The sequence below is a fragment of the Bos grunniens genome, chromosome 22 (assembly GCF_055505025.1).
Source record: "Bos grunniens cultivar Pamir isolate PY7600 chromosome 22, Bosgru_T2T1.0, whole genome shotgun sequence".
NCBI classification, from domain to species: domain Eukaryota; kingdom Metazoa; phylum Chordata; class Mammalia; order Artiodactyla; family Bovidae; genus Bos; species Bos grunniens.
In genome coordinates, this window is record NC_141186.1 from 16,827,924 (window position 1) to 16,840,972 (window position 13,049).

General features: G+C 42.3%; 1 protein-coding gene across 6 annotated transcripts in view; it reads left to right on the forward strand.

Moving 5' to 3' along the window:
* The first annotated feature begins 363 nt into the window (after window positions 1-363).
* The window catches only part of LOC147348143 (uncharacterized), a 43,691-nt gene continuing 31,005 nt past the window's right edge, over window positions 364-13,049 (forward strand). For 3 of the 6 annotated variants that reach the window (XR_015151065.1, XR_015151066.1, XR_015151067.1), the window contains exons 1-4: window positions 364-4,585; window positions 7,613-7,655; window positions 8,320-8,414; window positions 9,243-9,489. Coding sequence is in view for 2 of the 6 variants with exons in the window: in XM_086366490.1 (XP_086222616.1) it covers window positions 6,235-6,333; window positions 7,613-7,655; window positions 8,320-8,414; window positions 9,380-9,489 (347 nt within the window). In the remaining 4 variants the exon portion in view is untranslated. Of the gene's footprint in view, window positions 4,586-6,118; window positions 6,334-7,612; window positions 7,656-8,319; window positions 8,415-9,242; window positions 9,490-13,049 lie in introns of those variants that run through there. The other 3 variants (XM_086366490.1, XM_086366489.1, XR_015151064.1) reach the window with 3 other exon arrangements.

Sequence of the window (13,049 nt, forward strand, 5' to 3'; positions counted from 1 at the left end):
CCATTATTGTACCAGTGAAGAAGATGAAGGCCATGCAGAGCTCTGCAGTGTATGGTCACATGTATGGGTCAGGCGCCCAGCCAAGGCCAGACGTGAAGAGTGCTGAGAGTTGGCCTCCCTGAGCAGTTCGTGGAAAGGGCAAAAAGTCGATCTCAGAGTGTTGTCCTGAGGAGACCCTACCTCCTATCCAGACACCTGCTGGATACCTAAGGATGGTTGGTGCTGACCCAGAGCCTCTCACTCTCAATGTAACAGGTGTGCCTGCAGAAGACCATAGGATACAATGAGATGTTTCTCTCAGATGAAGATTAGTCATTTTTCAAAGCACAGAGAGATACATGTCTCCATCTAAGGAGATGGGGAACTGTTCACTGGGTCTCCTCATTTCAGAGGTATGTTATCTGGATAAGAGGATGAACTGTTTATCTGTATTTGTCTTTCTGCTGTGCACCCTGGATGATCAATAGAACCTTGCCCTGGAACTGACAATTAAATGTCCAGTTTCAACAGCCCGCAGCCTGATAGATCAGTATTACTTTTTTTTTCCTGGTTTTAGAATTTTATTTATTTCTCACTTAATGTGTATAATTCAGTAGTTTGTTATTATATTTACATACTTATCAGCCATCACCACTGTCTAATTCCAGACCATCTTATCACCACAAAAGAAAAATTCCCCAGCATACCACAGCTAAAGATCCCACATGCCGCCATGAAGGTCAAAAATTCTGTGTGCCACAACAGCCAAATAAATAAATACTAAAAAATATAGAATGACATAAAATGCCATTGCCCACATCTTAAATATCCAGTCCATATTCTTGATTTGGTCATACTTGTGATAGCACAGAATAATGGGACAAAGTAGGTGATTACATGGTTAACCCCACTAGGGGATTATAGGAAAAAACATACGGGAGACCCCTGTAGGTTAACGATGACTCAAGAAAGCAGGTTTACTTATCCAGGCTTGATCAGCAACAGGGCCTGCCCCCAAACGAAAAAGCAATGGTGGCATGAGACCCACATCCTGCCCGTGAGCTCAGGGAGTTCATGACCCCTAGGACCTGCTCTCAGCACACATAGAAAACATCAATTTAAAGAAAAGTGATATTTCAAATGGAAGATCCTCATTATATTGTGACCGGAAAAAAGTTTTCCCATCATGCCATGACAGCCCTGGTTTCCTTTTCCATACTCTCTTCTTTACAGAAAATCACTAAGTGCATCTCATACTCAAGGAAAGGCTGGGGCAGGGAGACTGGAATAAGCTTCGCCCTTATAAAAGAGGAACAACTCCCTAGTTTATTCATCATTTTTGTATAAGGAATAAATTTCTTCATTTATTCCTGTAGTTATTTTTCTAAGATTGATTCGGAGCCCTAGGTATTTATTGAATATTTTATGTTATCATTCACTGCTGTGCTCTTTATTTTGTTGTTCAAGGCGATCTCCATTTGGCCATTGGGAACTTTTTAGGTCGGCTCTCCTTCCCCTTGATGGGCCTCCAGATTTTTGATTCGAGCATTATTTATTGCCTCTGTAAAATCTTTCAGTCTCCTGTGTATTTCCAGTTTCTATGGTCAACTCAGTATTTCCTGCTTCCTTCACTTGAGCCTCTTTCTGACTTTTATTTTTGGGATAAAAAAAAAAAGTCTCTCAAAACTCTTTAATAATCTCTGTGGAAATAACTAGTAGATTGTAGTTGTTTTTTAGTAATTAATGACTGGGATGAAGTTTTTCGCAAATATCTTCCATTTTCCAAAACTAAGATATTTGTGCTTCTGAGGAAAGATGAAGTCTCACAATAACAAACCCATACCTAGATTTTTTTTTTTCCTTTCTGTTTTTTTGGCTGCACCACATGTAGCATGCATGATTTTAGTTCCACAATCAGGGAGTGAACCACCGCCCACAGCAGTGAAAGGGTGGTGTCCTAACCACTGGTCCACCAGGAAAGTTCCACAGACCCATACCTAGGTTTATGCCTACCTCCCTCCAGTGTAAGTACTGGCTGTCTTGACCATCACACTGAACCCATCCTGGCATAGAAAGGAGTCAGGTGATAATTTTTTTCTTTCAATCTGAAAGGGTACTCTCCATGAGTCTCCTTTCTCAATGGAAGAAAGGGTGTCAGGAATTTAGGTACATGTTCATTTCCGAGAATGTGCTTCTTCAGGTTTGATTCTGCATTAGCCACACAGGAAGATGAAATAATTCTGAAGCTTGAGCTGAACTAGCAAAAAGAGACTGGGATTATAATTTCTATCAATTTAGTGTAATTCACAAAATGACCTTGATGTCTTGGTGTTGAGTCCAAGTAATACTTCAGCCTGACTTTTAATATACTCTTAAGGACTGAAACCAATTTGTTGTTCATATTAATGACTAGAATCAGACACTAAATTTTCAGGATTATGCAGGTATGTGCCTGTAACACCACACATTTATAATAAAAGGAGTAAGGTGAATGTACAGAAATCATTATGTCTTGGGCAGAAATGGTGTATCCATTTGCTTGGCAGTTACTGGAATAGAACTGTTCTCTAGTTCAGGATGTATGAAGTGCTTAATGGAGACAGTAAATTTTTTCCTACTGCAGATGTCAGTGCTCTGTCATTTTGATGAGATGGCCTTCCCTCTTGAAGAAAACGAATCAATTCTTAAGGAGATATAAATGAATGAATTTCAGAGAACAGAAGTCAGGCTCCAATATATCTTGTGATATTCACTCTTTTTAAAAAATAATCTATCAATAAAAATGTCCAGTTCCAACTTAATAAAATGCACAAGATTTTATACATCAGAGATTCCATGTTTGCATAACTTTTATGTTAAAATAAAAGGCCAGTCTCTTTGATTACTGTTTCTTAATTCTAATCCCCTTCATTCTCTTGTTTCATGACTGCAGAGTATCCAGGTTTTTGTTGTTTTTTTTTTTTTTAACTTGAACTTTATTCAGTTTGCAGCAAGGAACTGCTGAAGTTTGTTTGTTTGGTCGAGTGGCAGGAGGGATCCTGGTTCCCCTTGCAGTGGAAGCTCCGAGCTTCAACCACTGGACCAACCCTGGGATGGTCCCAGGGTGTTTTGGGGGTGCCTGCACTACGTAGCTTTCAGGATCTCACTTCCCTGACCAAGGACTGAACCCAGGCCATGGCAGTGAAAATTCTGGATCCTAACCACTGGATCACCAGGGAACCGCCTTTATTTATTTCTATTTTTAAAGATTTTTTTTTTAACATGGACCATTTTTTTTAAAAGCCTCTTGAATTTGTTACAATACTACTTCTGTTGTTTTTATGTTTTGGATTTTTGGCCTTGAGGCAAGTATGATCTTAGCTCCCTGACCAGGGATCAAACCTGCACCCCTTACATTGGAAGGTGAAGTCTTAACCACTGGCCTGCCAGGGAAATCCCCCTTTTGTTTTTCTTTGATAATTATTAGAGGATTTCCTAATCTTATGAGATATATATATATATAAATTATATTTGCACATTGGTCAGTTTTTAGTTTACTCGCTCCTGTGTAATTCCTGAGTATAATTATTAAACAGTCATTTATAAGAGAATGGCATATGATACAGTTTTATGGGCCAGAAGGAGCAGTAAATCATAATACAACTGTAAATGCATGCTTGCGTGCTTATCGTATAAATACATGTATAAATATAATCTTACTCATGTAATGGAGCGGGCAGTATTATGGAGAAGCCTGTTAAATAATTCAGGGACGAAAAGGAGCCCCAAGTGTGCAATTATGTATCTGAAATAATGCATTTTCCTAGAAATAAACTCAGCCTGGAAACTGGGGAAAACTGTACAAAATGAAACAGCATGTGAGATGGCCATTCAAAATATGTAGGGATTACACGTCCGTATTCAGTGTATAACTGAGTGCCTGTTGGGATCTCATGACCAGTATTAAGACGAGCATCACCTGTGTGCTTCCCAGAGCCTGTCTGTTGGTCCTGTGGGAGAGTCAGTGCTGCTTTAAGTAGGTGCTCCCAGTGATTCTGAGGTGCGGCCAGGGTTAAGCACGTGGCCTTCTGAGTACATCTGTGAGAGCTGAGGCCGACCTCAGAAAGAGGCAGCAGTCTGCTCTACGCAGGCTTGGAAGGGGAACGCAGTGCAGCCCGCATACCCCGCCTGCACTGTTTTTGGGACGTTTATGAAGAGAGAACACGTGTAGACGACAAAGGACAAACTCACAGCTTGGTCTCCATGTAGGACCTGTTTTTTCCTGAATCTCTTCTGAGACAAAGGAGTGGAGAGACTGGCCTTTTCACCTTTTCAAGTCGGGCTTTGAAAGTTTGGCTTGTGGGTGTGGTGGAAAGCGGGGGAGGAGCTGTGCTGACGCCACCCAACGCCTAATCTCAAGATGCTGATGTCATTCCTCAACTTTTTTTTTTTTTAAACTTTATGGCCAAACCTCACGGCATGCGGGATCCCAGTTCCCCGACCAGAACCCATACCCCCTGCATTGGAAGCATGGAATCTTAACCACTGGACCGTCAGGGAAGCCCCGCTCAACACAATATTGATGAGAAAAGAACTTGGAGCAGGAGGAAGAAGAGGAGCATCTCAGGTAAATATATATACAGGAGACCTGGGTTTGATCCCTGGGTCAGGAAGGTGCCCTGGAGAAGGAAATGGCAACCCACTCCAGTATTCTTGCCTGGGAAATCCCATGGACAGAGGAGCCTGGCAGGCTACAGTCAGTGGGGTAGCAAGAGTTGGACTAAACCATCGTCACCAGCTGAATACCCTGTCCTGGTTTAGAAGCTGTGTCCCCTTTTCCTCCTGAAATGCCATGGATTGAGAATGTCCAAATTATTAATTCTCTCCTGATTTCTTGCCTAGTGAGGTTGTTTTCAACCTGATTTTTTTCCCTTTTATTCTTGTGATAGTCATGGCCAACTCTTTAAAATACTCTTTTGTCCCAGAACCTTTTCTCCTTTGTCTGAATCCAGCCTACTTATAGAGGATGAAGAATTACCACCATGAGTTTGTAAGTTTCAAGTATTAGAAATGTTCCCTTAGTGAGACATCAACAAGGGAATGTACTGCTATCCAAGATCCCCGCTGAGTTGGGTTTAGGTGTTTGGATTTTAGGTAAGTGGGAGAAAATGTAGTGATTATATCTGGATACATTTTTCACTTGGAACAGGATTGAGAAAATGCACATATAACTGACTTACTGTACACCTGAAAATAATACATCGTTAATCAACTGTATATACTCCAATATAAAATAAAAAGTTTAAAAAAAGAAAATGCACATATAAACAGGATGACCTTAATAATCTTGAATCCCTCATAATGTTCTAAAAAAGTCAGAGAGTCTATTTTCTATAATTAGGAAAGTCTTGCTATTTAAATGTACTATTAGGAACACAGAAAGAAATGGATGAAATGGGAAGAAGAAATGGAAAGTTTGTATGGATTGAAATTTGCAAAAAAGTGACATTTTCATGATTGTTTCAGGTTAAGATTTTATTTATTTTTGCCAAAAATGCCCAGGCAGTGATACTGTGTCATTCCTTGTGCTTTAGTCGTCTGCTATCCATTTATCCTCTGACTTCTTATCTTTACTGGTTCAGATGCTTTCTTTGAGATTCCAGCACTTGAGAAGTTTGTGTTTTTTCCATTTTATCTTTAATAAGGGTCTTAGAAATACTCTGTGAAGGGGGTGCATAAACCATTTCAGTTAATGTAGAAATTCCATTTCTTTTTCTTTCTTTTTTTTTTTTTTGAGCAGACGTTTTGTTTTTATTATACATCAAAATGCTGTTGATGTTTAGTTGCCAAATTGTGTCTGACTCTTTTGTAACCCCATGGACTGCAGCCCGCCAGGCTCCCCTGTCCATGGGATTTCCCAGGCAAGGATACTGGAGTGGGTTGCCATTTCCTTCTCCATCCATTTCTTTTTAATTTAGTTTGCCTGTCATTGGTTCTGAAATATGAACTATGTTGAGTTAGAGGCACTTAGAGTTGAGTCCAGCCTTTGGTTTGAGGAAAGGTTAATAGCCTCTGTGGGTGCCACCCACATTCCCCATTGTTCTCACAGCTGTGGTGGCTGACTCTGAGACCGAAGGGCTTAGGAAAACAGGGAAGGAGATGTAGGAGCTCATTTTTTCCTGACTCTGTCACATGACAAAGGATGGGACGCTGTGGCCTTTCTGCATTTCAAGGGCCACCTGCCTCAGAGCGTGAACAGGTGAAAGGGCAGAGCTGATGCTTCAAAGATGCACAGGTGTGATTTCTCTGCATAATATGGCCAGAGAAAGAAACCCAGAAATGGAGGAGGAAGAGGAGGAAGTGGCAGGTTTTCAGGTAAAGTCTGGGATCCACATCAGAGGCTGGGTCCCCCTTACTGAAATCCCATGTACTTAGAAATTGTGAACATTTACTTTTGACCTCTGCGTGGTGCTGACAAACTTAGTTTTTAATACATTTTTTTTTTTCTAGTAATACCCCAGGTTAGCTCTTTAAGATATTCCTCTCATATCCCATCGCCTTCTCTCCATTTTCTCCATCCAAGGTCTCTTCAGAGCATGAGGAATTCCTGCCATGAATTACCAGTGTGCAAATGTTGAAAATGTTCCCTTTTTGTCAGGTCACCTTGGGGATGTGTTGATACAAGATTCCCACTGGTTGTGAGGGTGGGTCCTGGCATATCAGTGAAGAAGAAGAATACGCAATGTCTAGGTCCTGTCTGGATGTAGCACCAGTCTGTGTAGACAAGGATAATGAAAGTGCAGCAGTAAAGCTGTTGCTATGTGGCTTGCTGCTGCTAAGTGGCTTCAGTCATGTCTGACTCTGTGCGACCCCATAGACGGCAGCCCACCAGGCTCCCCCATCCCTGGGATTCTCCAGGCAAGAACACTGGAGTGGGTTGCCATTTCCTTCTCCAATGCATGAAAGGGAAAAGTGAAAGTGAAGTCACTCAGTCGTGTCCGACTCTTAGCGACCCCACGGACTGTAGCCCACCAGGCTCCTCCGTCCATGGGATTTTCCAGGCAAGAGTACTGGAGTGGGGTGCCATTACCTTCTCCGCTATATGGCTTAGAATAACTCAAAGTTCTGAAAGAGAGAGCTCTCAGTTGCCTCAAGGCAAGACTTCCTATTTAAAATACACCCAAGTACAGGACATGACAGTTATATATGGTTTTAAATGTGTTTAACCTGCTCTCGTGATTAATTGTATTAATTTTTTTCCGAAACTGCGTAGCATGTGGGATCTTAATTCCCCAACTAGGGATTGAACCCACACCCGCTGCATTGGAAGGCAGAGGATTAACCACTGGACCTCTTGGGATATCCTAGATTAATGTTTTTTTTTTTGCCGTCGTCATTATTTTTTGTCAAAACTATCCCAGCAGTGATGATGAGTGTATTGGTCAGCTGATACCAATTTGTCCCATTACAGCTAACGTTAATTTTATTCATTTGATTCAGGGGCTGTCTGCCCAGGTTCCTCAACTGAAAAGCTAATAATTTCCCCATCATCGTTAATAGGGTTTTGGAGGGATTTACTGAGAGATGGGTGTTAAAACCCACCACATTTCAAGTGAATACTCCCCCTGACTGCTTCATTTTCCTTTACTTGTAGATGGCTTTGAAAAGTGGAGGCTCTTACCTTTGTTCAGGCTTTTGTAAGTAAATGTTCTATAAATTTGCAATTTTATTCCACAGTCATGTACAAGAATTCATTTTATTACAGTTTGTATCTCCAGGACAAGAAAACAGGAGTCCTATAGGACTCTTAAAATGCTTAAAATTCAGGTACCTTAAAATGCTGCAATCAGCACAGGTGAGAAGTAAAATCATTTTAAGGAAATAGGGGTTTGTTGATGCAAAAAAGAATCTTCAGGATGTTTCATCTTGTCCTCATGTCTTGAGTTGATCTGGCTCTTTCACTCTTGATCAGTGATCATTCTAGATATTTAAAATGAAAAGAGATGTTGCCCACATCTTAAAATCAGATATCTATTCCTTTAAAAAAAAAAAAAAACTTTTTTATTTTGTATTGGGGTATAGCCAGTTAACAATGCTGTGATGATTTCAGGTGACAGCAAAGGGACTCAGACACGTATAAACATGTATACATGGTTTTGATTGAATAGTACTCGGAAGTAGAGTTAAGGAACTGCAAATTAGAAATGCTTCCTAAGTGTTTTAAAGGGGCTGTCAGGAAATACTATTTGATGAAATAATTTTTTATAACTTAAAGTGACCTATCTTCTCTACTGAACACTGTAGTAGATTGGAAATTGTAGAATCTCGGGGATGACTCATGTTCCTTTTTTTAATAAACAGGTCTTGCTGTCTCTAAGCTGAACCTCGTCACCTTTTTTGAGCAAAGAAAGGAGCCCTGGGATGTTAAGAAAAGGAGACAACAGTCATGCACCCAGGTGGGTAGGGATGAATAACGCAGATTGCGCAGGGATGGTGTCTGAGGCGAAGGAGAAACTGAGGCCTTAAAATGTGGTTTGGGCGGCTCTGCTTCACGGGGGATTCCTTCGAGAAGTCCAGGCCTCTGTGTCCCGCTGTCACAGAGGTCCCTCTCCTGCTCCACTCCCCATGCTCCTAAATCCTCTAAGGGTTTCCTTTTGCTCCGATGATCTCCATGGCAATCGGAGTGAGAACCAGAGGCTTCCCCACGCCCAGCAGGGATGTTCTAGCTCTTCCTCCATTGCTTTTGGGGGCCTGGGAAAACCTGTGCGTTTACAGAGTTCCTTTATGGGGTTTGTGTGAGTTTCTCCTCCCTTGTCTCCTAGAGACACCTGCACATCCGCTGACGCCGGGAACATGAGATAGACTGACTGTCCCCCATTCATGTCTGTGCGGAGCAGGCCTCCCCAGGGCCCAGACCCTCTACTAGGTCTCAGGAATGAACCTGGAGCCTCCCAGTGTATACCCAGCCTCGTGATAGAATAACCTGGGCCACTTCATTGAGATATCGTTGATCTGAGTTCTGCTAAAGATGAATTGACAGAAGCTCTGAGGGTAGTTCTAAAAAATACACAGATGATCCCAGTGGGGAATCAAAGATGAAAATGACTTTGAACGTTGCTTATCAGAATTTCCCATCTATAGCAATCACTTATGGATCTCATTAAAAAACCGATACTAGGGCCCCACACTCAGAGGTTATGACTCTCCAAATCTGGGATGAAGGTCATTAATTTGCAATTTGAATGACCACTGAAGTTGCTTACCCCAGACTTCATTTCTGGCAGGATTAATTAAAGAAATCAAGAACAGCGCCTGAGTGCCTTACACACAACCACCCTATCTGAACACAAATACTGCTGTTGCCAGTGAAGACCACCACCACCTTCTGAAAAGATGACATTCTCTGCTCACCATCTGCCAGTTGAGCAGGACCTGGGGAAAGCAGCGGAGTCTGAGCAAGCCTGTTGTGGGGGACAAGAAGTATTCATTCTCGAAAGGAATGTTTCATGAGGATCTACTGCATGCTCACAGGTATGTGTTTAAGACACTGCTAAGATCCACATATTATGAGAGCTGATTGTTGTAATCTGCTGGGGACTACATATTCAGTGTTGGGGACTGGGTATTCTGTGTTCATCTTTCCCAGGAGGATTTAGAGGTCAGCCTTGCCTTCATGGGAGTAGAGATTATCTTTATTTCTTCTCTTTCATTATCATGGATAATAAAGATAAAATCTACCCACCAAATTTCAAGTCCTTTCCTCTCCTTCCCTTCGGCTTCCCTGGTCGCTCAGTCAGTAAAGAATCCACCTGCAGTGTGGGAGACCTGGATTCGATCCCTGTGTTGGGAAGATCCCTTGGAGAAGGGAAAGGCTACCCACTCCAGTATTCTGGCCTGGAGAATTCCGTGGATTTATAGTCCATGGGGTTGCAAAGAGTTGGACACGACTGAGCAACTTTCACTTTCACTTTTCCTCTCTTTAATCTGAGTCTGAGCATCAAAAATTATAAATGGCAGATCCAGTCACAAAGGTAACAGAGTTTCCAGAACTGTATCAGAACTCTGGTCTCTGAGCTGCTCTGGGAAGGATGACCAAGGAATGGGGGTGGAGTCATGGCAGGACACTTTTTCCTTTCATGGTCGTTTAAGTGATCGTTTTATTTATTTATTTTTTTAGTTCTCCCAGTTTATTGCTACCAACCCGTCACCCTCCACCCTCATGCACACATGCTCAGTCATGTAACCCCATGGACTGCAGCCACCCAGGCTCCTCTGTCCATGGACTTTTCCAGGCAAGAATACTGGAGTGGGTTACCATTTCCTTCTCCATAAGTGATCATTTTAAACGGAATGTGAATTGGTGTTTCCTGTTAGGCTCTGCAAGTCTGATTTTGGAAGAGGGACTATATTCTGGATGGAAACTCTGGAGCAGCAGAGCTGTGCCCACAATGTTAAGCCTCAGTGAGAAGCAGGAATCTGGGGCATCAGATGGGCTGCTCCGGAGTTGGGACTGATCCTGGGTGAGCAGCGCCCCTGATTCCAGTCTGCTCTTGGGGCAGATGCATTGTTAGAGGTACCAGATTCAAGTCACCGTGAGTTTCACCTGCATTCCCTGTGTGTGCCTGTGTGGAGAAGAAAAGGCAAACAAGGGAAAGGGTGTCAAAAACCCTTGGTAGGATGACACCAGGAGCGTGGGGGGCCGGGAGCAGTGGGAAGAGACTGCACTGAGAGTCCTCAGCCCTGGTGCCCCTGAGCGAGGTGCTCAGGGACTAGAGGAGGCCTGTGCTTCACGTGAAATGCAGCACTGTGTGTGAGAACGTTAATTTCTGCCCATTTCAGGTTTCTAAGAGTTAATCTGAGCCTCCCTCTTTTAAGTTCCAGCAACCTCAAATCAGAGGTGGTTAAGAGCACTTTCTCTGCCTGGTGAACTCCTACTCATCCTTCAAGAACAGCCTCTTGATTCATGTCCTTCGTGCTCTTCTCCCCAGTGCTGGTCATAAATAGTTGTAATATTTCTAGTCTCCCACTAGACTGTAAACTCCATGAGGGCCTGAACAATGTCTTATACACAGTCAGTTCAGTTCAGTCGCTCAATCGTGTCCGACTCTTTGCAACCCCATGGACTGCAGCACGCCAGGCCTCCCTGTCCTTCACCATCTCCTGGAGCTTGCTCAAACTCATGTCCATTGAGTCGGTGATGCCATCCAACCATCTCGTCCTCTGTCGTCCCCTTCTCCTGCCTTCAGTCTTCCCCAAAATCAGGGTTTTTTCTAATAAGTCAGCTCTTCGCATCAGGTTGCCAAAGTATTGGAGCTTCAGCATCAGTCCCTCCAATGAATATACAAGGTTGATTTCCTTTAGGATTGACTGGTTTGATCTCCTTGCAGTCCAAGGGACTCTCAAGAGTCTTCTCCAACACCACAATTCAAAAGCATCTATTCTTTGGTGCTCAGCCTTCTTTATGGCCCAACTCTCACATGCATACATGACCACTGGAAAAACCATAGCTTTGACTAGATGGACCTTTGTCGGCAAAGTAATGTCTGCTTTTGAATACACTGTGTAGGTTTGTCATAGCTTTTCTTTCAAGGAGCAAGTGTCTTTTTTATTTCATGGCAGCAATCACCATCTGCAGTGATTTTGGAGCCCAAGAAAATAAAGTCTGTCACTGTTTCCCCATCTATTTGCCATGAAGTGATGGGACCGGATGCCATGATCTTCGTTTTCTGAATGTTCAGTTTTAAGCCAGCTTTTTCGCTCTCCTCTTTCACTTTCATCAAGAGGCTCTTTAGTTCCTCTTCACTTTCTGCCATAAGGGTGGTGTCATCTGCATATCTGAGGTTATTATTTCTCCCAGCAATCTTGATTCTAGCTGTGCTTCATCTAGCCAAGCATTTCTCATGATGTACTCTGGGTATAAGTTAAATAAGCAGGATGACAATATACAGCCTTGACATACTACTTTCCCAATTTGTAACCAGTCCGTTGTTGCATGTCTGGTTCTAACTGTTGCTTCTTGACCTGCATATAGATTTCTCAGGAGGCAGGTCAAGTGGACTGGTATTCCCATCTCTTTAAGAATTTTCCACAGTTTATTGTGATCCACACAAAGGCTTTAGTGTAGTCAAGAAGCAGAAGTGGATGTTATTCTGGAATTCTTTTGCTTTTTCTGTGATCCAGCGATGTTGGCAATTTGATCTCTTAATTCGTCAGCCTTTTTTAAATCCAGCTAGAACATTTGGAAGTTCTTGGTTCACATACTGTTGAAGACTAGCTTGGGAAGTTTTGAGCATTACTTTGCTAGCATGTGAAATGAGTGCAGTTGGGAGGTAGTTGGAACGTTCTTTAGCATTGCCCTTCTTGGGACTGGAATGAAAACTGAATTTTCTAGTTGTGTGGCCACTGCCGAGTTTTCCAAATTTTCTGGCATATTCAGTGTGGCACTTTGACATCATCTTTTAAGATTTAAAATAGCTCAACTGGAATTCCATCACCTTGACTAGCTTTGTTTACATAGATATATGATCATATATATGATCCATTCATATATATACATGGATCCAATCTTTCTATATCCAGCTATTTCTATATCATCTTATCTTAGATTTTATCTCTGAATGTCTGTGTAGCTGTCTGTTGATAGAGATTACAATTTATATCTACCAATGTATCTATGTAAACAATTTCCTGTCCCCATATTTACAGCTGTACCTATGGAACCACAAGTCTTATCTTTCTACATCTCCAGCTCCATTTTTCTCAGCATATAAATCCATCTCCCTATGTCACTCAAATTTGGTATGTTTTAATCAAACCTCTTCAATTACCTCTCCCCTCATCCAAACGTCCCTTTGCCAAGTCTCAGTTTGATGTCTCCGGCTGGGAATCTGTCTCTGTTGGGGAAACTCGTTCATTTGTGATGCTTTTGGATTCCACCTGAACGCTGCCTATGTACACTGTTCATCTTTCTCTATCTGATTTCCTGGGGCCAGTGTGATCATCTGAGGGACTATCAATGCGGAAGAGCTGCATGATTTTCTTGGTGTTTCTGGCTGAGTCATCATCCATTGCATGTATGTAGGCCATCTTCC